The 23921-nt window shown below is 36.7% G+C and overlaps 1 protein-coding gene across 2 annotated transcripts; it reads left to right on the top strand.

The window, feature by feature from the left end:
• Window positions 1-1095: 1095 nt before the first annotated feature.
• On the top strand, window positions 1096-23845 carry xrcc1 (X-ray repair cross complementing 1). Of its 2 annotated transcripts, none has more exons than XM_023331554.1 (17): window positions 1096-1567; window positions 1643-1735; window positions 3560-3667; window positions 3802-3960; window positions 4340-4414; window positions 5658-5781; window positions 6000-6106; window positions 7610-7772; window positions 7843-8083; window positions 9933-10049; window positions 16110-16191; window positions 16285-16384; window positions 19467-19521; window positions 20798-20928; window positions 21200-21290; window positions 21411-21486; window positions 22695-23845. In XM_023331554.1, exons 1-17 carry the CDS (start codon window positions 1517-1519, stop codon window positions 22800-22802), a joined length of 1881 nt encoding a protein of 626 aa, XP_023187322.1. In that variant the 5' UTR covers window positions 1096-1516; the 3' UTR covers window positions 22803-23845. The 2 variants fall into 2 exon arrangements, with proteins under 2 accessions (XP_023187322.1, XP_023187321.1); XM_023331553.1 differs by having other exon boundaries at window positions 19464-19521; window positions 22695-23836.
• Window positions 23846-23921: the final 76 nt, after the last annotated feature.

Raw genomic sequence — 23921 nt, 5'->3', positions numbered from 1 at the left:
TGCTTTGACCTCTCCCCTAAGGCCAATTTACAATGGGTAACCCTAACTGTAGTCAAAGCCTTCAAAAGCAATCACCCCATGGTACTTAAATTCCTCTACCATATAAATGTCTCAAATCTGGAAAAATTGGAAAATTGTTTCCACCAGATCAGCTATTTTCCCTCAGCATATGAATTCAAGTTGTCTTGTTTATGAGTGACAGTAGGATGAGGCAGGAGTCAGATGATTACAACATTAGAGCTTCATGTCCTGTAATGATTATACTAATATGGTCCATTATGGAAAAAAAGAGATAAGTTAAAAAGTAAGCACTTGAATGTTTGGTTTGCCAGTTCATCTACTGTACATTCCAGCTGTCAAATGTGGTCACTGAATGTGGATCATGACTGAAATCTCCTTCTTGCAATTTTTTAGCCATGATCCAGTGGGATGTTTTGAGGCATTGAGATCCCCCAGAATCAGTAATTTTCTTTAAATTAACTTTTCTCACCCCAAACTCCACATTGAAACAATACTAAAGCTTTGTAATTTTTTACAACTGACATACATTGACTCAAAAGGTTTGGCTTCTTTTTAGTATTTGTATAAGATCAATTATATCCTGAATTAAATTAAATCAGTCAATTAGTTAGTAATCATGTTTTTTATAAACACTACCAGAACATAAATAATAAAAAATATATACATAAATATTGTGAATATTTATGTTTATCAATGCTATAAATAAATAGAAATTGTATAATATATAGAATTTGTAGAAGTATAATAAAATATAATAGCAAAAAAAAAACAATATATAAAGGATTCAAGTTTTTTTTTTTTTATTTTCATACCACCTTGGATTCAGGTTACAGATTAATAATAATGATTTAATAATGACATAAAACAACTTACATGAAGTGGAAAAAGAACAACTTAACACGAATGTTTTTCTCCACAATAAGATATATCGACATTTTGTTTCACTTCGAACATTTTCTGACTTGGAAACTGCATACGTTCCACCACTTGGTGGCGAATTAACTGCATGGTGAGATAAATTGTGCAGTAGAAGAAGAACGTGAAGCTCTCATTGGTTAGAGACGCCTGGAGTCGGAAGTTACGACACATTGACATTTGCAGCCTTTTGGTGGGAAAATGTGTGCTCACTTGCGCATATTTAACGTTAAATTCAAGTGGTCGTTATATAAATCGAGATATTTACTGTAGCAATAAAAGTATTGTGTTAAATGTGAAGCTTAAAACAGCGTGGGAGATTATTGCACTACAGCCTTTGACGATTGTTGAATGATCCGGCATATGTGGGAAAGTTCACTGTCTTTTGTTTACTAGCATGCTATCTGGTTAGTCAGGAGTCGTTCTATCGCTGTTCTGCAACAAAGTGAGTTTATTGTAGTACCACGAAAAGCAATCTGGGTGTGTTTTAGGGTTTGGCTGTACGTCGTATTTTTTTTTAAAACGCCCGATTGACGGAAATTAACAAGAAATTAATCGCATTTCGAAAAACAAGACAAGTATGCCAGAAATTCAACTCAAGCATGTAATTTCTTGCTCCACCGAGGACAACGTAAGTTGTTTTATGTCATTATGTTCGTAAAGTCAGCTGCGCTTTGCTCAACGTTTTTGTTTCAATTCAAACCAGACTCATAAAGCAGACAATCTGCTGAGCTCAGACACATACAGAAAGTGGAAAGCAGCAAAACCCGGTGAGAAGCAGACGTCCGTCATCCTCCAGGTTTGTCTTGTCTCTAATTATTCCGGTGTTTGTTTCTTTTTTTTCTTTCTGTGAGATTCTAGAATAATAAATGCTTATCATTCATCTTAAGTCACCAACCTATTCGTTGACATATAGCTCAGCGACCAGCGTCTACTAAAAACTCCAAAATATCTTTAAATGAAAAATGATACTTTAAAAGTTTCTCCCCCATTCCTATTAGCCGTCATTTTTGACCTTACACAAACTAAATCATCGTTTAAAATGAAGTTTCACCAAATTAGCGTAGAGATACAACCTGTTTTATTAGTAAGAAACTAAAAAACAAAACAGCATAAAGAGGGAACATTGTAATGATGGAAAACAAATAGAACAGCGAGTGAATCTGGATGAACAATAGTATTGCAATTGCATATTTTCCTAAAATGTGGCAGTCTTTGCTGCTGGATTTCTGTAAATTGCTGTATGCTGGATGTGAGAAATCTTAAATCTAATCCCATAGCTTTTCTAAAATCAGCTTTGCTCCTTCGGGGAGAAATTACTCAAATCAGATTCAACCTGTGCTAGCTGCTCTACACTGGCTTCCTAGTGTATTGAATGTAGTGTAGTGAATTTCAAGCTCTTTTTGCTTTGCTTTAAAAACCTAGGATCACATTTCTTTGTATATGATGCTCCACATAGCACATTAGGTTCACAAGTCAAATGTTAGACACACCTAGATCCAGTATCAACAGATGAGGTCCAGGGGCATCTCAGAGGTAGTGCCAAACCTGCAGCCCAACCTGCTTTTGCACTTTAGAGCTATATATATATACATACAGTACACACCAAAGGTTTGGACACACCTTTTAATTCAGTGAGTTTCCTTTATTTTCATGACTATTGACATTGTAGATTCACACTGAAGGCATCAAAACTATGAATAACACATGTGGAAATATGCATTAAACAAAAAAGTGTAAAACAACTGAAAATACCCCTTATATTCTAGTTTCTTCAAAGTAGCAACCTTTTGCTGTGATTACTGCTTTACACACACTCTGCATTTTCTTGATGAGCTTCAAGAGGTCATCACCTGAAATGGTTTTCACTTCATAGGTGTGCCCTGTCAGGTTAATAAGTGGGATTTCTTGCCTTATAAATAGTCATGAAAATAAAGAAAACCCATTGAATTCGAAGGTGTGTCCAAACCTTTGGTCTGTACCGTATATACACAGTATATACTGTATATATTGGTTGTATATATGTTTATATATATGTTGAAGTTTGTCTCTATTTGCTCTCCATAAATCTCTTCAAAAGTAAGGGTAAAAATGTTTTATATGATGCATGAACATGGACTTACTTTTGGGTTTGTCACAAAAAGATATTTTATCATTCTTGTGTGACTGTGTGATGCTTAAGCATTCGGAAAGCTTTTTTTTGTCTGAATTTGTTTTAGCTTTTAAATTGTTTGTCAAACTGTTTAAGCTGTTGTGAAACGTTTCACTCTTTCCCTCTAAAGTAGAGGCCCACAAACACAGTACTCTTGTAGAGCAGCCAATTTGAGATCCTTATTGCTGATTATGATGTTCGGCCGATGTAACACTTTTTCCAGTTATTTCGGGTATAAAATAAGGCTATGCAACAGTTTTTTTTTTCCTGTGTCAGAAAATATTGTGTGTTTACAAACTCAAATGAGTAGTCATGCTAAATAACCAAGTTTCTTCATTTTGATTGAAAGTGTGGGGTGAAACATCTTTGTACTGTGAGGCTGACGCAGCAGTCAATTTATTGACTCTTTACGATTGATCTTCTTTCTTTCCCTCTGAGAGCTGTCTCATATTGTATTTACTTTTTCTCCAGTTTGAAAAAGAGGAGCAGGTCCATAGTATTGATATTGGGAATGAAGGATCAGCTTTCATCGAGGTGTTGGTTGGGAATTCTTCAGCTGTCAAAGACCAGGACTATGAGGTTTTTCTCACAAATCACACTATGACAGTTTTCACTTCCTAACCATTTTAATCTTTGCTTAATAAAAAAAAAAAAAAAATTCTTCCTTTTTACCTTTGCTTCTTTCTTTTTCTATCTCTCTCGCTTTCTCTCAGGTTCTTCTCGTCACATCTTCCTTCATGTCCCCCACTGAGAGCCGTAATGGCACCAACATGAACCGGGTTCGTTTCTTCGGACCCAACCAATTGCAGAAGAGCACCGCTCAGGAGAAGTGGGACAGGGTGAAAATTGTGTGCAGCCAGCCGTACAGCAAGGTGAGGAACTTAGTGATTTCAAATCGGCTGACATATCACTGTTAGGTGACAGCAAATTTATTGGTTGTATATTTTTTCCCATGTAGAGATGGTGGTAGGGATTCGATATTCATAAAAGGAAGCATCAGATCCACTGTGCAGTACAATAAATCCTTTCTGACTCTTACAAAATATGGCACAACAAATTTCTGAGCCTTTAAATAAAAAGGTGTTTATTGTGGATAAGCACAATAAACACCTTTGATAAAGTCAACAGTACAGCCTGTGAACTGAAATATTTTTAACAGGAGTCTTTTTCCTTTGTATGTTTATCTAGAATTTAAGCTGCACACAGGTTCTTTTAACAGAATGTGTATTTGTGTTGTCTTTTGCACTACAGAACATTGCATATGGCCTTGCTTTTGTCAAGTTCCACTCACCGCCTGATAAAACCGATCCTCCAACCTCCTCCCCTGTAAGTCATCCACTGTGGTGCTCCATTTTAACCATTGCTATACAAATCACTCTGTAAATGAGGATAAAATAACAGAACTTTGCTTTATCTATAAAAAATACACCTCTTTTTTATTTGATGTTCCTTGTCTGAAGCCACATCATCACATCATCTTAAATTACACAGTATTTCTTTTTTCTAATAGCTGTAATACATCACATAGCATTTATTATTTTATAACCGAATAGTCACAGACAATCCAGTAAATGTAGCTGTAACTCACCATTATAACTGGGCAGGTTGTGTGTGTGTGTGTACGTGTAAGTGCTGTATGAAATTAAACATGAATTTCTTCACATTTAGATTTTTTGTGAAACATTTTGTTGTAGTTTCATTTTCTGTTGAGATTTTTTAAATTTTCTGGTAAGCTAAATTGGAAATGTGTTCATTTATGTGATACAACGGCGCCACCGAGTCTCCATGACAACCATTAAATGCCATCAGCACGCAGTTGTCAAAGAGGAATATAAAAAAAGCTTAGACTCCTTGTATTAGCATTTTGAATAAATATGTGGACTGGTTCACATTCTCACTGATAAGTACGGTGGAGGATATATGATGCTGTGGGCCTGTTCCTCTTCTCAAGGCTTCAGAAACTTTGTTCGAGTGCAAGGAATTAAATTCTTCTTGAAATATCAGGATATTGTTCAAAATCTTGTGGACTCTGGCATTAAAGGAGTGTTGGCTCTTTCTTTTTTTGGAGGGTGTGTTGATCTAATATAAACGACCAAATCAATACAAGAATGGTTCTGTTACCCCAAAATTAACATTATCCATGGATACCTCATGGATGCCCCATAAATCCGATAGATAGACTGTGTCCTCCTGGCAAAGGACGTTTGTGCATAGTAATAACAGCAGGTCAGACAATAATTGTGCCACTAGTGACTTTAAAAAAAATCTAACACCCCAAATAAATAATAGAACTCAAATGAAAGCCCAATTGTTTTTCTGAAATTTTCAGCCTGAATTAACTCTACTGCATTAAAAGACAGATATATTTTAAGGCTTTTTGCTCCTCTTAATGCCACAAGGCTGGCATGGAGGGATTTGATTTGAATCTAGGGTGAGCTCAGTTGGAAGTGTTTTAACTATGAAATCATTTGTCAGATTGAAGGCCTCCTTTGTAATTGGAAACAAAATCACTTAATTCAGTCCCTGAATTTTCTCCTTTGGCGCTGAACTCATCCTTCCTTTCTGCCAGAAACTGACGAAGCTGGGACAGTTCAGGGTGAAAGATGAGTCTCCTTCATCTGGGCCCAGCCTTCAACCTGGCAGCCTCTTCTTCAACCGAGACAATTCAACAAAGCCAAGCACTTCACTCAAAGGTAGAGCCATTTATTTTAATTTACAAGCCCTATTGATTCCTTTCAGGTCTTTGGGATTTTAAAGCAGTAATGAGTGTACTCTAATTAGGTTTTATTTTAGGCTGCCTAACTTTGCTGAGGGACATGCGAGTTGAAAGACAGGCTTTTCTATTGGGGGTCCTTTATGTTAATGGCTGTCTTGTTCTTCCTCCCTGTCTGCTTCTCTTTTCTATCTTTAGTCTCTCCACAGAGTGACAAGCTGAGCTATGCTGCTGCTGCTCTGCAGGCAGGAGGTAACTCTCAATCACCAGGTCAAGCTTCCACCTCCATCTCTGCCTCACCACAGGTACTAAATATCCCCCCATCATGTTCTGCTCTGAAGGGCACCCACCAAACACCTGTTCATCAGTGAGCTATAGCCCTTCTCTTCATTTAGACCACAAAGAGGCAGAGAAGGCTGTACAGGAAATGAAACCAGACAGAAAAGTTTGATGCAGCTCAGGATCTGTAGGTGTTTGAAGGTTTTTATGCACTTTTAATATTCTTATTGAGTTAATTAACCATTATTTAACCCATAAAAATGGGTTATGAAGAACACATTTTTATTTGCAATAGCAACCAAATAATATGTGATAAATCCAATAAGTCTAACTTAACCTGAAGTGAATAGCTTTCATGTATTTTTCAATGTATGCACATATTTATACCTGAAAATTACTTTATATTTTATGTAAATTTAAAAAAAAAACCTTCCTGAAAATCAGCCCAATGTTTCTTTTAACAGCACAGATAGAGCAACCTTTTCTGCTCGAATCCACATTAGACATGCAATCAAAATACGGTGCTCTGAGTGAGGAGTTTGTTTATTTCCTCTTTTTATGCAAACAGCTGCAGAGTGTTTATACAAAAAAGCTGACTCAGAATATTTTGCCTACGTTTGTTCATCTTAACGGAGCAAAAATCCCCAAGCTAGCAGATGTATAGTTTTTTTTCTAATGATGCAATAAATAATTTGATGGAAAAGTTGCCTCTTCACTCTTGGTAAATACTCATTGCCTTCTGATGACCTTTCTCTGGCTCCAAAATAAAGTGAAAGTAACTTATTCTCACTTTTGCTTTACCAACATGTCTGCTTTTAATGGATAAATGCATTGTGTTTTACTGTAACCTTATCTTACAATTTAAAGAAAACTTCTAATGAAGCATCAGAAAATGTTGAGCTATTAAAAGACTTGTTTCACCCAGAGATCGTTGCTTTACTCTTGTCCAGGAGAAGTGAATTCTGCAAGTCAATGACTCGATGCAATCTGCTGGGTTTCATTGGATAGAAACCTTTTAAACATCTATGAATAACTAATTGAGCATACTCTTTGATAACTGGGATCAATATGAATCTATGTATGATTGAATTGAAATGATCTTTTTGTAAAGTTCCTTTAGACGACAGTTGTTGTGAATTGAAGTGATTTCCTCAAAGTAGTGTGGATTGGACGCGGTTTGGACGAAGGTTTCTTTTGTATTTTCAAAAGCTGAAACTTTCTCTTTGTACTCTTTCTGGACTTTCTGCCAACAGACTCTCTACTCACAGATGTGTCAGTTGACAAAATTAGGATAATGTCAATAATGGAATTTTCAATGCAATTTTCATAAAATAGACTAAGTCTGAAGGTTTGATTGACAATAATCAGTGAGTTATATGCTAAAGTAACCACTTAATACAAGTTTGTCAAAATGAACTGGTTTGTAGTAGATTCAGCTCCAGCCAAGAATCTGTTCAGTGAACCAGTTAGTGTTTTGTATTAATTTTTTTACATACTTGCTACAGTAATTTGATACTTTTGTCATCCAGCCACCAGCAAAAAGGAAGTTTGAGTTCAGCAAAGAGCGACAGTCTCCCTCTGGACCTCCCCCAGCAAAGAAAATGAGTCCTGGGGGCTCGCCTGAGACCAAAGCTGCGACCCCTAAATACAAACCGAGTCCTATCAGCACGCCAAGCCCAAGCACTGCCAAAGGTAGCAGATCATTAATAAATCTATTTATGCTATAAAACAAACAAACCTCGAAACTGAGCTCTTTCTGCAGCATCATCAGCAAAGAAATCTGCTGAGAAGAAGCAGGAGAGCCAATCCAAACCAGAACCTAAACCCAAACCGAAGACAAAATCTACGAGCGAGCAGCAGGTTCCGTTTAACCGGATCTTGGAGGGAGTTGTGTTTGTGCTGAGCGGCTTCCAGAATCCCTTCAGAGGGGAGCTGAGAGAAAAAGCGCTTGAAATGGGAGCCAAGTACCGGCCTGACTGGACACCTGACTCCACACATCTTATGTGAGTATTTCCTTTCAGGTTAATCACAAATTAGATAATTATTCAGGTTCACAATATTTTTATAGTTTATTAGCATTTATACTGCTTTATTGGATGTCGCATGTTTTAGTAATGGCCTTAACCAATCTGCATTATTAGCTCTGTTGTCCTATGCATTGTTGCTTGAAAACAATGCATAGATTTTCAATGGGATTTAGGTCCATGAATTTGCAAAACATGAAGTTCTTTTTGTAACCTCCAAGTGGAAAGGTGTGCTGGTTTTGAACTTGAGAAACACAGTAGACCAACTCCAGCAGAGGACATGGCCCCTCAAATCATTTCTGTTTAAACTTCACACCAATCATCTCAAGCTGGTGTTGCTCATGAACCTTTTTCTACCATACTTTTTTCTTCCACACAACCTTTCATTTTATAAACTTAGATGCAGCAGTCTGAGAACATCTACCTTCTTTAGCAATTACCTTTTCTGACTTACTTACTGTCTGAGATTGTCTTCTGGATAGCTATGAAGTCAGTAGTTTCCACATTAGTGTGGAGGTTGACATGTTTGTTAAATTTATTTTTAAAATGAACAAACAGATGCATAAAATATAAATCACTTCATGTATGTAATGAGTTTCACTTTTTGAATTCTATTTCTGAAATGAACTTTTAAATAATGTTCTAATCAACAAGACAGGCCAGCCTGGTCTCTCTGGTGACTGATTTTAAACATATATCTTTACAAAAAGACCTTTATGGACATTTTTGCATTTCCATTAAAGATTTTCAACTAAATAAGTTCCTATTATCTTTTCCACTTGAATTGATTTTATGCTGGAAAAGCAACTTTACTCTTGTTCAAAGGCAAACAAAATATAGAGATGCACTTAAGCATGAATGGTCACCAATCTGCGGTTAACAGATCAAGCTGTAATGCCGGCACAGCTCTACTGAGATATATGGGTGAAGTTTTAACAATTTAGGACATGTGGTAGTTTCATATCAAAAGATGAATCAGAAGAACGATCACACTGCACCCTTTCTTCATTTATAGGATATGAAGGATTCCACACAGTTTGTTGTTTTGTTCAAACAAAGTGCAAGTTAATAGGAAGAATGAGTCCTATGGTAGACGTTTCAAGGACACCTGATTTGAATGGATAGGTGACGGATACACGAATAAGAAACAGGAAAATAAATCAGTTTTTGTTTAGGAGGTGTTCAGCTGGCATACTGAGGAAACCCGCTGTGAGCACAGAAGCTTCAGTGATATCACATTTATAATGCCCACCGTGTCAAAGCTGTTAGGGAAGCTCCACGCTGCAGTTCTCTGGAGACGAGCACTGCTTACAGATACTGCTGTGTAAAGAGAACTTGAAGAGATAAACGAGGAACAAATGCTAAAGAGCGAAGAGATAAGTCAACAGATCAATGCACTGAGTAACTGCACAGTGTAGGATAAAAGAAAGTAGAGGAGGAATAAAGCCCTATTGTAGCTAAAATGTTCTTCATACTTTTGTTTAGGGGAATTGCCTTTAGATAAAAAATAAAATAAGGTGCACCTCAGCATCTTTTCTTTGTTTAATCATTTAATGCTGGTAAACACATTCAAAATGAGACAAATTATTCCTAAAGAATATTTATTTTTTGGTCTAACATACAAAGGTTTTTTTTAAATAAACTTTTCTTAATTTCCCCTCTAGATTTTTATGCACTCATGGTTCACATGGTCAGAACATTAGTTTAATGGCTTTTTGTTTGCAGCTATTAGACCAGACTGACTTGTCAGCTTTCCTGTTGTGTCATAAACATCTTTTTTGTTTGTTTTTCCGGATGCATGTTCCTGCCTTGGCCCATTATTCTACAGCTGTGCCTTCGCCAACACCCCCAAGTATAGCCAGGTGAAATCAGCAGGCGGCATCATTGTCCGGAAAGAATGGGTGATGGACTGCCATAAGAGGAAACAGAAGATCTCACATAAACGGTAAGAAAGTGATAAATGAGTTTCAGTATATTGGTTCCTAAATATCACTACAGTATTTAGAATGCTCTTATATTTTTGGTAACATGATGTGCTTACCAACAATATATTGTCCAGTTGGACAGGCACTCTCAGCCCCTTAATGGCAATAAATATGATGATGTATAAGCTCAGAGATATGAGTTTAACAGTTATATCCTTCCACTTAACTTTCCAGTAATATGCTTGAAAGCATAACTGTCATCTTCTTTAGTAATGACTTTTTTGGATTTAGCCTCTTTGTGAAGCATGTCAATAATCGTCTGCAAACATAGCCAGCACCTATCTCCCTTGACGTGGCCATGACATTTTTGCATAAGAAAAATTTATGTATGTTGATGTTAAAAGTGTTACTGTAGGATTTATAGTATAAGCAAGTTCATGATAATGAGCACTTGCTGTGCAGCTGAAGAAACTCATTTATGTGAGAAATGTGTGTCAATATTAGTGAACTGTGGTATGTTTATTTAATTATTCTTGCTGAGTACACAAATGATCCACAGCTAATGCAAGGTTGTTATACACCAGTAGCTTAGATATTATGGCAAAGTTATGCAGAATCTTGTCTGTCCAGCATCCTTTCAGAGAAAAGATAATAATAAGAAAACCTCTAGCTTCTGAAGTAGGAAATGTTTTTTAGGCAGCTGTTATTGGTTTCTCAGTAGCACAGCTGTTTTAATTAAAACGATGTTAATTATGAATCTGTACGAGGTTTGTAATCTATTACTGGCCGTTTAAGTGGAAAATTAAACAAAAGATCACAACTAGCACTTCAGTGTGTGAGGTGAAACCATTTTCTTTCATATAGTGTGATCATTCACTGTTGAGTTGATTTAATCTTCCAAGGCATTTCATTTTAGAGTTTTGCCAAATTATAGAACTATACTTAAGGAAACACCTTATAGCCATATAAGAGTTCACTTTTTCCTACTCCTTTTCAAACAGAAATGTAGTAGCAAACTAATTATTTTGTTCTTGATTATGTATGCGCATGCTTTCTCTGTCATACTGATTGCTTTAGTTTCTTGTTTTTAAAAACCTGTTTGAAATAAATAAATAAAATAAAATCAAGTAATGGTGCAGGTGAATCAATGGAAGAATCTCTGCTGCATGAGAACATGTGTGACTTTAATTTGATCTGTGCAGTTCTGCACAATGCTGGACTGAATAGCTGGGTTTAATTTTAGGCCCTGCAATGAGAAGAACATGCCAGTATATGGATCTGAAAGCTGTCAAAAAGAGACGGGAACCTAACAAATGCTCCTAGCATTTAACTGTTGAAAGCCTGTTTTAGTGAGATATCGATTAAAACAACAACATATTATATTTCTAGACACTTGAAATGTCTGCATTTGCGTCTTGTGCCAGTATTATGCAGTTCTAACTGAAGTATAGAACAAAGCTGTGAAAAATCCCAAAACTCATGTCAACATCAAATATATTAAACTGCACCAAATTTCATTTCAGACCTGCAGAGATGCTGAAACTCGTCCAAACGAGCAGCTGGTAGGAATTAAGTAGCACAGAACATGTGACTACAGTATGATTCCATGTCTGATGAGAACTCTCTTTTGGGCTGTGTCTGTTTGCCTGCGTTGTACAGGCTGTTCTCAGCAATCTCACTGATTGAAACATCCAAAAATACTCCCACCACAGCAGGGAAGACCACTTGCTACAGAGAGCACTGTAACCTTGAGTAGAAGATCCCTGCTGTGATCACAAATTCTACCCACTGAGCTCCTGCAGCTCTCTAATTATATGGCTCATTATGGGGGTTTTATAGAACATCAAGGTCCTCTGTCATGGTTCCTGATAAATCTGTCTGTACTGAATAATGTAGGGCTAAAGACATTGGGAGATCCAAATTTAATTGGGATCTTACTGTATTATCTGTGTGGACTTTTGATTTTTCATTAAGAAATTCCCACATACATACTGCCCCCCACTGTCTCCTCTATGTTAGCTTTTATGAATAATAAAATTCTGAGACAACAAAGTGAAAAGTTCACTTATTTCAGTACTTTTAATTAACTAAAGGAAACGTATTATTTAGATGAATTACAAACAGAATGTTTTCAAGCCTTGATTTCTGTTAATTATAATTATTTTCTGCTTAGAACTGATTCATGTCAGTTTTGTGGGGAAGGGATCTGTAACCTTTGAATTTGGCAGTAAAAATTTGCTCTAATTCATAAAAAAAAAATCTGCGGTGTATTTTACATGACAAAATATTACAAGTATTTTTCAAAGTTTTCAACTTTGTTACATCTTAAATGTTTAGTTTCTAAAATAATTGTACCATTTTATGAAAGTGATTGTCTTTCCGTTTCAGCTTTGCGTTCAAATATAAGATAGGAAAATTCACAATAATCAAAAAAAATACTTTCTCTTTAGCCTGTAATTGATGCCTTTTTCTAGTTCAAATTAAAAGATAAGAGATCATCACACTGCTTGTCATGGAAAGAGCAATTTGATAACTTTTTCTTACATACCTTTTCAAACAAAGATGTATGAAATAAAATGCCATTTCAATAAATGAAGCTAAGTAAATTAAATATTGCTATGCAGCTAAGTTTTTATCTGTGAGCTTTATTTAAAAAGAAAAATTCAAGGAGAATAAAAGTAAAAACTTCACTGCAACCTGCCATTCTCATTCATGTTCGCCTTTCTCTGTAAATTTTCTATTGTGCCGGTGAGAACTCGCCCCTGGGCTCCCCTGCCCAGCACTGCTATTGTGCTGCATGTTGAGTGTGCAGCTTTGATGATGTATTCTTTATTTAAAAGCTGCATCTGCTATGGGTAATTAAAAGAACCACTTACTTTGATGATGACAAGCACCCGTACAAATCTGCACACTCACGCTTTAACTGTTGTTGCTGAGCATCTGGAGGTAAAACGTGCAGCTTCGCTCGGCTCCTGACATGCATGCAGGCTGTGGAGTGTTTGTAACAATCAGATTGGGATATCAGCTAAGAACCCCAGCCGACACTGAATATATAGTCATTTAACATTATGAATCAGTGAGCAACAAAGGACACATAAAACAAGAAAATGAGAAATACTCAACCAGCTCTGGCACTGGCTAACAATATAACCAAATTAGGAAGCAGATTTTAAACCACTAAAAAGAGGATAATTGGGTCCAAAATATTAATGCAATCAGGTTTTAGTATTTCTTTTAAAAAGATATGGAAATAAGTCTGAAAATAAAATCTTGCATAAATAATCTACAGCTCATAAAAGTACCTGCTACATAAAGGAATTATGATTTTACTTTCAAGGTGATTCTCCTACATAATGCATTTGAGCCAGAAGTTTAGAACTACATTGTCATCAGTTGTGGTTGCAGTAAATAATAATACTAGATCGGCTGCATTAGTGAGGATTGTGAATTATGCTGGTGATTTGATATATATTAGAAATATATTTGAGGTCAACATGCTGCTGAAATGTGCTATACAAGTAAAATTTGATTGATTGATTGATTGATGTAAAATCTATGAAAACTCGTCCTCCAACATCAGAATTTTTGTTTTTAACCTGAAATGTTCTGATCAACTGGAGCTCTAATTGATATTTGTAGTAGTTTTTCTGCTCCAAGTAAACATTTTAAGTAAACATTTGTAAATACATAAACAAATTTAGTTAAAACACTGCATGGCTTAAAAAAAGACAAAGCCTCCAGATGGATTGATCATTATTTGGACTCATAATGTTAATGAGCCTGAGCCTGACCACCTGCAGCCCAGATCATAGCGCTGCCCCACAGACTGCTACTGTAGACACTAGGTATGGTGGCTGCATCACTTCATCTGCCTGCAGAAATCTTTTAAAACAAGATTTCTCTTAAAGCAGATTTTGTTTGACCTCCACATCTCAGCTCTCTTACTTTACAAGGATGGTGTAAACAAAGTCATGGTGTAGTCATTTCTACACCATGACTTTGTCCATTTATTTTATCGGATGTGTCCTTTAAAGTTAGCTGGCTAAAAAGCCCGTGCTGGCAACCCTTAACAGAATCTGTTCATCCATAATGTTAGAACCAAAATAATGTGTGATTTAGCACACAAATCATTTCTCCCATCTAAGAAGAGGCAGGAATAACTCAAACATATTGATCAGTTGTTTTTTTGTTTTTTTTGTGATAGCTGCTCTTACTGTCACAACTTCATTTACTCCCTTTTCTCATAGTCTCATTTGTCATTTTCCAATTTCCTGGCCTAAGCAGAGGTCAGTGAAATGTCCTTCTTCATTGTGTGGTAAAATGATTTCACCTTATCTACAGTATATCACTTCTGTGCTTCAGATACCCCCCCAGATAATTTTTAGCTGACTTTATAGTGGCTTGAGAGGATTGTCTGGGAAAGGTTGGCAGATGATTTACTCCTAGTCTGCAAGTCATTTTTTTAATGCAGTTGTTTCAGAACAGCTGGGATAGTTTCTTCTGGTTCTTCTGGAGTGTCTCAAAAAATTTAGTATGAATAAAATATTCTTTTATTTCAGTAATTCATTTAATTCATGAAGTGGAGATCTTTTGGAGTTGATAAATCTATTCCAACAGCTTTAATGAAAACGTTTCACTTTTTCATTCACCTCTATGCCAAGATTGGACTCATGTATAGAAAATCACCAAAGCCTGTTCCAAAATTATTGTCTATCTTGTAAGAAATCTGTCTTTGGTGATTTGAAGGATCCTTCCTTACCTTATGCTCTCAGTTTTTCAGTTGCCTGAGATCCAGGAAAAACACATTTGTCCCAAGAGCTGTGCATTTCCTGAACTCAGATCCGTTCGTACCTAAAACTGTGTAATTCTTTTTTAGCACTTGCCTGCTTATTGCACTTTTTATATTGTTTTTATGTGGTTTGGTGTCTGTGTTTTTATGTACTGCTGTTGCTCTCTATACCTCTTTAATTGCCCCATGGGGATGAATAAAGTTATATTGAATGTAATTGTGTTATATTGTGCAGCCCTAAGTATTTATATCTCAACAGCAAGGTTTTATGGAAAAAGTTGCTTCTGGCTGACATCAACTGTTTTGGGATTAATACGACTCAGTGTTATTTTCCTAATGACTTAAACATCTTACCACCACAAACTTCTTATCCCTCCTGCCATGAAAAGTGAAATATGAGAGACATAGAGAACCCTACTACTCTCTGGGACTGATAAATGTCAAATAATTAGTTAGCATTTAGATATAATATGTTGCACAGTTCTTTCTGGGATCTTTATTTTTAAAAGAAATCCAATGTTATTTGCTCAGGTCAGATGTTACTAACGTATCTGGTTCAGGAGCAACTTAACACGAAGAAATGCAACACTGCAGCATGTGTGGTGGCTCTTTCGGCTGTCGCCAACTATTTGTGAATCTTCTCAAATTCTTAAATGGACTTAGTTTCACTATATTCTACAGGCTGTGGTTATCAGTGTTGCTTGTGAATCTTATATACCAGCATGTTTCCCCTTCAACTCAACCTCAAATTAATTTGTTGAGTTAGAATCCTTTATTGGAACTGTATGCCTTTAGCCTTTTTTTATTGGTCTTATGCTAAATTTTGATTTACAAAGTAACTAAAGTTTCAGTTTTTAATTAGCTTTAGACTACAAATGTTGTAGTCTAAATGTTGCGAAGCTGTAGATCAAATAAAAATGTGATTTGATCATTGCACGATGCAAAACCAACAATACTTCTAATTATGAGGCCATTTTGTGTTTGTTGATTTCTTTGTTTCAGACAGATTCCTCCCTCTCAGGTGGGGTAAATCTGTCCTAGGACTGCTAGATTTAAAAGTACGTTACTCAGAGGTGCTGGTGATGTTTTAAACATTAGGACAAGGGCTCATTCATCTGGAGAAAAAAATGTCTGAAACTTGCTCTTTGTTGCAGAGGCTAGCAGGTAAGGGCCTCACTACACTTTGAATCACGTTGTAAAACAGATGGGGAAACAAGATATATTACCCAGTTGTTCTTTCCCCTCTGGCATTTCATCATCCTGACACATTTTGTTTCTTGCTTTCCATCAGCTACTTGATGGATGGGGCGGAGTCCAGCTCCGAGAGCGAAACGGATGGTGACGACCAGAGTGAGGAGGAAATCGAAACTAAGGTCAATTTGTCTTATGAGTGAGCCAATAAATATAATCGTGGGATTAAAGAAATATGTGAAGTTTACAAATCTAGAGTCCGGCTGTTCTTGCAGATTCCACAGAAGCAGGCGAAACAAGTCACTCCGATAAAGACACCAGAAAAAAAGGATGAGGATGATGAATATGGAGGCTCAACTGATGAGGATGAACCAGGTAATAAGTCAAAATTTGTCAAGGAAAATCAAATGGTAAAAGCTTATTTTATTTGATCTGCCCTGTTGTCTTTCTTTGTACCTTTATTTGGATGTCCCTTTAATTTGATATTTGGGTAGAGAGGTTTTTATTTAATTGGCTGGAAAATCTAAAATAGGGTTTTAGCTGATTTGTGACCAAAGTTCACCTAAGACTAATAATGGAATGAGGAGATTTAATTATAGAGGTGGAAGTTTAATGGAAAGGGGGATACAGAGGAAATTGGGTACATAAAATATCTAATTGGGAAGTTAGTTGAATAAAGAGAAAGTCCACAAGCATCTTAACGTTTTCTTAACTTTAAGTTATTTTGGGAGTTGTAGAAAAAGGTTGAGATATGTTTATAAAAACAGTTACAGTAAACGTATGTGAATGATTGATTGACGCTAAATGTAACAACAGAAAACGGAGGTAATATGTAAAATTTCCTTTTTCTAGCTTTCATCTTATGTTATTTCCTCATCAATTACATACATGGAGTGTTTTGTTTTCCTTTCATGCATGTTTGAGAAATCCTTGAATTTCCCTTGGCAGCCATTTGGGGGTGCCTAAATGCTTGCTCTCACAAAGCCCCGCCTATTTCCACAAAGCTCCTCCTTGCAGCTGCAGCTTCCAGCTGAGCTTCTAACTCACAAAGCACCCTTCCCTCACACAGCTTCATCCCCTTTAAATAAAAGTAAAAACTGAAGGTAAAGCATTTACTATCCAAAGAACTTTGAAGTTCCTTCTAGCTGCATGCACTAAATTCATTCATGATTTACACACAGGAACAATCCTGCAGGCTTCATATTTTCCATTTTTCCACATTATTTTTGCATCAGATTGCTTTGAATATCTTTCTTTTTATCTTTCTCTTCTGCGACTGCATGAGGCTCTCTTCTCATTATGGGTTAGTTTAAATTTTCCTTCTAAATGTGCCAGTGTTGCAGACCAATTCATATCTCAGTAGAGTATTCGTATAAAGTTCCTGTCAGCCTGTAGAATGCGTGGCTGATGGATTCCCTACTCGTTTGCCAAAATAAAGTGATTTATTTGCTCCTTTTCCAATTCTCTAGCTCTTCTCAAACTCCTAAACAACAAATAAAAACATGAATTTATTATTTACATGACTGTACATAGTGTTTTTGTTTTACTTTACAAATATCTATCTTCTATATATATATATATTTTGCATGATGCCTGTAATAGCCTTCTAATTTACTGAAGGGTCGGTACTGACAGCAATGCATTGTGTCAATCAAAACTCCAGTTTCTAACATCAAAGCCTATGCTAATTTGGTCCATTCACTGAGCTCAGCAATTGCTGATCCTCATTATTTATTAACTAACCCCCAAAAGTGCAAAAGCAGAAATTAAACCTTCCGGCAGAATATAAATCCTTCTCATTTTTTTTTTTACTTTGTTTTATGTTACTGCTGAAGTTGTCACCTGTCACACACTACTTCATAGCTCAATTTTATTTCAATAGCACAAAAAGACACAATATTCCAGCATCGCCTTGATGTGTATTTGATACTGCAGATTACACTCTTTTTTTTTTTTTTTCCCTCAAAGACAGGCTGATACTGATTTTTTGACATGTCAAAAAATGATGTTGCGTCATTGTCAATGGTACAGCATTCTCCATGTTTAGCTCTTGTGCACTGCTGCTACAGAACTGAAGTAGCAGTGACTCAAATAGTATAACTTAAACTCACACTACCCAATGCAGACTTCACTGATGTCAGCATGTTGGATGCTTGAAACTTAAAATATGACCTATTTTCTTTTTATTTCTCTGAGTATCTGACCAGAGCATTTGGTTGTTATTCCCAGAAATAATCATATTCTTTTCATGTTTTGTAATTTTGTTGTGCTCTGGCACAATAACAATAAAAGCTTTCTGATCCTGATACCCTTGATCCAATAACAAAATATGGATATTTTTTCTACTGAAGCCTTAGGAACCTGAAAACATAAATCAAAACTGAGGAAGTTGAAGGTAACTCATTTAAGCTGTTAAGTAAGTTAAATACCAAGGGTGTAAAATAAACTATAAGTCATGCGTTGAACTGTAGTATATAGTAAGTTGAAATGACCATTTTGGTCCAACACAGAATTGAAATTTGAAAGAAGAAAATGTGAAGACATTTTAGTCATTGAGCTCTGACATCTAATCCAATAAGAAAACATATATTGAATGACAGAACCATAAATCTCCTTGGCATAAACAAGTAAGAACATCTCTGTGTGGAACAAATTCAAGAGCCGATATTAAGTGATTTATTTGAAGTGATTGATTTTATTCCCTCAAACTACCGGAGCCTGAAAGAGGGCAACAGCACAGCTGAAGTGGACTAAATGAATATAGAGGGAGCTACGGGACAAAATGAGAGTCATAGGATTAGACAAAGGGGCTAACTATTATAATCTACTTGGGAAATGGATGAGTTTACATCATCACTGCGAAAAGGGCAAGAGTAAGAAACCATGCAGCTTGGGTGGAAAGTGAGAATGGAGTGGAGCAGTAATGACTGCAAAGGGACTTGTGCATGATTCTCATTTCTATGTTAATGTGAGACCCAGAGTAAAGTGGTGAGGTGCATCATTAAGGAGAGACAACAACCTCTGACCCACCAACACACCACGTTACATGCGGACTGCATTTTAAACAGAGCTGCCCCCCCCAACTAGAACCCTCAACAACACAGCCTGGCAAGAACCGGGCTGTGTTGCCAGCAAGCTTACATGGAATGAAATGCTTATGTATATTTCATAGAAATGTGGACTCACCTGGCATTTTAATGAGACATTAAACTCCTCTCCACAGATGGCAAGGAATTTAAAGCAGATTTAACTCTTGCACATATTAAAGTTAATTAGTTTTAAGATTAGGGCCACAGAGCAGTCAGCACATCTCGCCCTCGTTGAATTTATATGTTGAGTTGCAAAAACAAATATTTAACTTAAAAATATAATTCCCTGCAATACTTTTCTTTCATTAGAGTAAATCTGGCATTCCAGGGAAACCACTGATGATTAACTTATAACTTTTTTTTAGCAGGAGAAGATGAAGGTGATGATGAATCAGGAGTAGATACAGAAGACGAGCTGCAGAGGTAACTGGAAGCAATACCACAGACTGTGATTGTAGTTCTTAGCTTGGCTCAGATTAGTGCCATAAATGGCACTAATCTGAGCCAAGTGAAAGGGCACTTAGTTGTTCTAAGTGCCCTTTCCAACTTTAAGCCATGTTCTATGAATTAATTTCTAAATACACTTATACAATACTGCATACATGTATTTTAGTGTTAAAAAGTAAACAACCGTGTCTTCAAAGAGGAGTGTTGCTTTTAAAAAAAAAATGAAAAAAAGCTTCATGCGAGTCGAAACCACTGCTCCTTTTATAGAACCTACGTCTGGCCAGCAGTAGTTGGCCAGACGTAGGTTATGTTTTGCAGTAGTTATTCGTAATAGTAATCCACTTTTATAAGTGGCTATTTCCTATTTAAAGCTGATGAGATGTCTGATGAAAGAATAACACAGATGGCTGTGAATGTCAAAACATTTTAAAGCACATCTATCATTATAAAAGCCAGTCTCTCCTAAAGCGTTTCAAACTGGCTGGCATTAGAGATGAAGAGGAAAATTGGCTTTCTGTAATAGTTTTTTTTTTGTTTCTTTGTTTTGATTTTCAGCTTGACTTGCCCTGATCAGTGTTTATCTGGTCTGAAACTATAAAGGGAAGAAAAAAAATCAGTGTGTTGGTTTAAATATTTACAGATTACACTGAACACTCTTTGGTGTGGAAGTTGTTTTTGAAGAAAAAGTACTCAAAGTTGGATATTTTATTACCAGTAACATTACGGAAGCACATAATGTGTAGGAATCTGTATTCTCTACCACATATTGGAACACTACTACAGTTTGTTCAAGGTGCTAGAGCTACGGAAACTTGAGCAAATCAAAGGGTGACTGAGCACATTTTATCAAAGTTCCTCTTTTTTACCCTTTTGGTCTTTGAGTGTCTGTCCTGGAACAAGTCTGGCTGATATGCTGATATGCTAGTACTGTGCCTGTTGGCACAGTACTAGTTCTTGTTTAGGAGTGAATTCATTCATTCATAGGTCAAATCTGAGGCTTCCTATCAATTCAGCCTTTTTCTGCACTTACTAAAAAAGCTTTGGAAATGACCAGGTGCTGGACTGAAAAACAAGCAGGTAATGTCATTGAACAGTCTTCACAGATTTTGCTGTTAAAAAGTTTCTTTGGGGGAAATCTACAGAGAATGTGGGTTGGTACAGGACTCTAGCTGTGAATAAAAACTTAACCGGATTTTCTATTGTGTGATGAGCACTAAAAGATGCGGCCTACATTGTGTTCTCCTTGTCAAAGGGTGGAGAGCAAACAGAAGAAAGCAGCTGCAAAAGAATCACCAGTAAAAGAAGAGGATCCGTATGGGGGGTCGACGGATGAAAACACAGATGCTGAAGCGGAAGAGGATCATCCCATCCCTGAGCTGCCAGGTACGTTTGCCTTTGCTCTTATCTAGGCATCTTCCTGTTTCTGTTACTCATGCTCCGCTTGCGAGAACACATCTGTCTCTGATGGTCTGATGCATGGGACGCTGCAGCTGCTCACAAAATTGATGGCCAAACACAAACACCAAAAGTGTCTTCTGTTGCTTTTGTGCTTGCTCCCCTTTGACAAAAGACATCTATAAATTCCTGTCCTCCTTATTGTCTAGTCTGGCACCTGCCTTTTTTGATTTTCTTTTCATGTTTTATTTCTTTCCAGATTTTCTTCACGGAAAGCACTTTTTCCTTTATGGAAAATTCCCAAACAACGAGAGGCGACTACTTTTACGGTACATCGTTGCCTTTAACGGGTAGGAGCAGACTTTTTTGTGTACCACAAGTCATTTTAAAAACTGAACGTTTTACTCCAGAAACCTGGCATAGATGTTTCTTTAGTTTATAAGTGCATACCACTTCTGTGCTTTCATCAGAGTGATCGAGGAGTACATGTCAGATAAAGTGCAGTTTGTCGTGACGAGTGGCGGATGGCACGAGTCCTTTGAGGAGGTAAGTTCCCTCCGTTTGAAATGTAATTTAATAAAGATGTCCAACATAACATTTAACATTTGAATGAATGGATGCACTTGCCATTATGTGCAACTTCCAAAAGACGGTACCCTGACAAATTGCTGGAGGAAATTTTGCTAGTTGTTGCTAAGTTACACAGAGGGCACTTCAAAAATGCCTTTTAAAAGCCTCAGACCTCCCTAAAGATGCAATCCTAGAGTTCGATGCTGTTATTATCATTTTGAAAGGTAGAATAAAACCATCAAGTAAATTGGGGCAAATTATTTTTGCCTACCTAGAGAGCCCTTAAAACATGTATAAAATTGTTTAGCTGAGTTGGATTTCAGTAGATTTGCCGAAATCAAGCTTTTACCAGCTGATGCCGATTTGTGGTTTTCTTTGAAGTCTGTCCTTCATATTCGTCCATTTCAAATTATCTTTCAGTAGACTGTAACAAATTTAAATCCTTTGTGTCCACTTTTTTTTAAACTCAACTATGGCATGCAGCAATCAGATGAAACAAATGTCCTGGAGGTGTTAGACTGGAATACTTAAGATTGCAGGCCCAGGCATATGCCTGTAATAATCATGGACTGGTATAAGACTCGCACACCTTGAGTATAATATACTACTATATCAAAACGCTTACGCAAAAATTTGTAACGCGATATAAAAGCTTTTATTTCTACATAAAAATATTACTTCTTCCTGTTGCTACTAAATTGATGCATTTTTACAGGTAATATTTCTAATTTTTGACTTAAGCAAAAGTGTTGAAGTGTTTCTTATTAGAGTAACACCAACCAATTAGCCTAATAACGGACAGGTTACCCTTGATGTGACCCGCAGTTTAACCTGCCTGCAGATCAGGCAGGGTAAAAATTGTAGATTATCTTTATTAAACATGTCAAAGCTAAAGCCAACAGTTTGAAAGCAAGACATTCTCTCTTCACAGAAAATTAAGTTCTATGTAGTACATTGGATATGAATGCCTTTTCTCTTACTTGTCATTTTTAGTAAGTTTTCTCTCATAGAACAGACTGTTGATGATTTTACATACTGTAATGGTGTGAGTTCTGGTCAAGGAAGAATTGCCTGATTTCAATTACTGTCTAAATTCAGGCGATTTAACATCATAATCATCATTGGCACAAAGATTTACACATGTTTCTGTTTGATTTGTTTTTTGTTGCTCACATCGATCACAGGCGCTGATGGAGAATTGCAACCTGAACTTTGTGAAGCCTGCATGGATTTATGCGATCAATGAACGTCAGAAAATGCTGCCCTACCAACCTTACACTGTTGTGCCCTGAAAAATACTCTATAAGCGCACACTGAGGAGTCTGGCACACTCTCTTCCAGTCCTGATGAAAATGCAAATGGGAAAAGCCATAGATCTTTTTCTGATTAGCCACTTCAAATGAGCAATAAACCATTAAGTGTTCACTTATGTTTTTTACACTGACTTATGTGATGGTCATAAAATAACTTTAGATATTTTCTCCAGAGAGCTGGGACTAAAATGCTTATTAAATCATCTCCCTTGAGTTAAGCGATAGATTAGTTATAGATTTATTTTTATTATTTGCCCTTTCTCCTATGAGTTGTTCGTCACAGTCAGGCGAGAAAAGTCATCCTTCATATGAAGCTCATCTCCTGGACATTAAGAAAAGAAGCAAAGTCCCTGATTCAGGCCTTGTTGGAGTCTCTCGATCCAAATGCAGCTTCTGTTTGCCTCTGCTCTTCACTGCAACCGCAGGCTACAGGACTGGAATGAGTAATGATGATGTCCTGACTGCCAGTGGCACTGATAAGAGACTCAATGTTGCAGACTGTTAGACTTTATGAGATCAAACCAAAGTCAAGTGAAAGGTTGAGGTTACTTAATGCTGCAGTCAAGAATTGGAAAAAGTTACATCAGGAATACAGGAGTCTAATAAAAATGACCTGAGTAGGGGTGGGTTTGTTTTCTGTTCAATGACTTCTTTCTGTGTGTTTGGAAAAGATGAGCTTGTGTATGAAAAAGGACAGTCCGGATTTTATATCATATCATTGTTGTTATTTTTAAAATGCTAGTCTTAATTTATGCAGTTTTCTATGGCATATTGGGTTTTCGCATGTCTACAGCGGCTTCTTTGACTCTCTGTCTTAAGCTATTTTTCTTGTTGCTGTGGTACATAATTATTTTGTCCGAATAAAAAGGGTTTTTAATTAAAAACATGTCTGTCATTGCTTATTAATCCGACTTGCTTTGCACTCGGTCGCCCTCATTTCTCCCCGACTCCGACTCTGCTTGCTGCTTGAGCGACTCTTCTTTTTCATCCCCTCTCTGATCTCGAGTTCTCTTTCCACTTTAATTTATTGCTCCTCCTTTTTTCAAGCCCAGAGCCACTGGGTCTCCCGCACTTCAGTCAAGGGGATTAGAAGGATGG

This window comes from Xiphophorus maculatus, chromosome 3 (genome assembly GCF_002775205.1).
Source record: "Xiphophorus maculatus strain JP 163 A chromosome 3, X_maculatus-5.0-male, whole genome shotgun sequence".
Lineage (NCBI taxonomy): Eukaryota > Metazoa > Chordata > Actinopteri > Cyprinodontiformes > Poeciliidae > Xiphophorus > Xiphophorus maculatus.
This window is presented reverse-complemented; position numbering and strand designations above follow the sequence as displayed.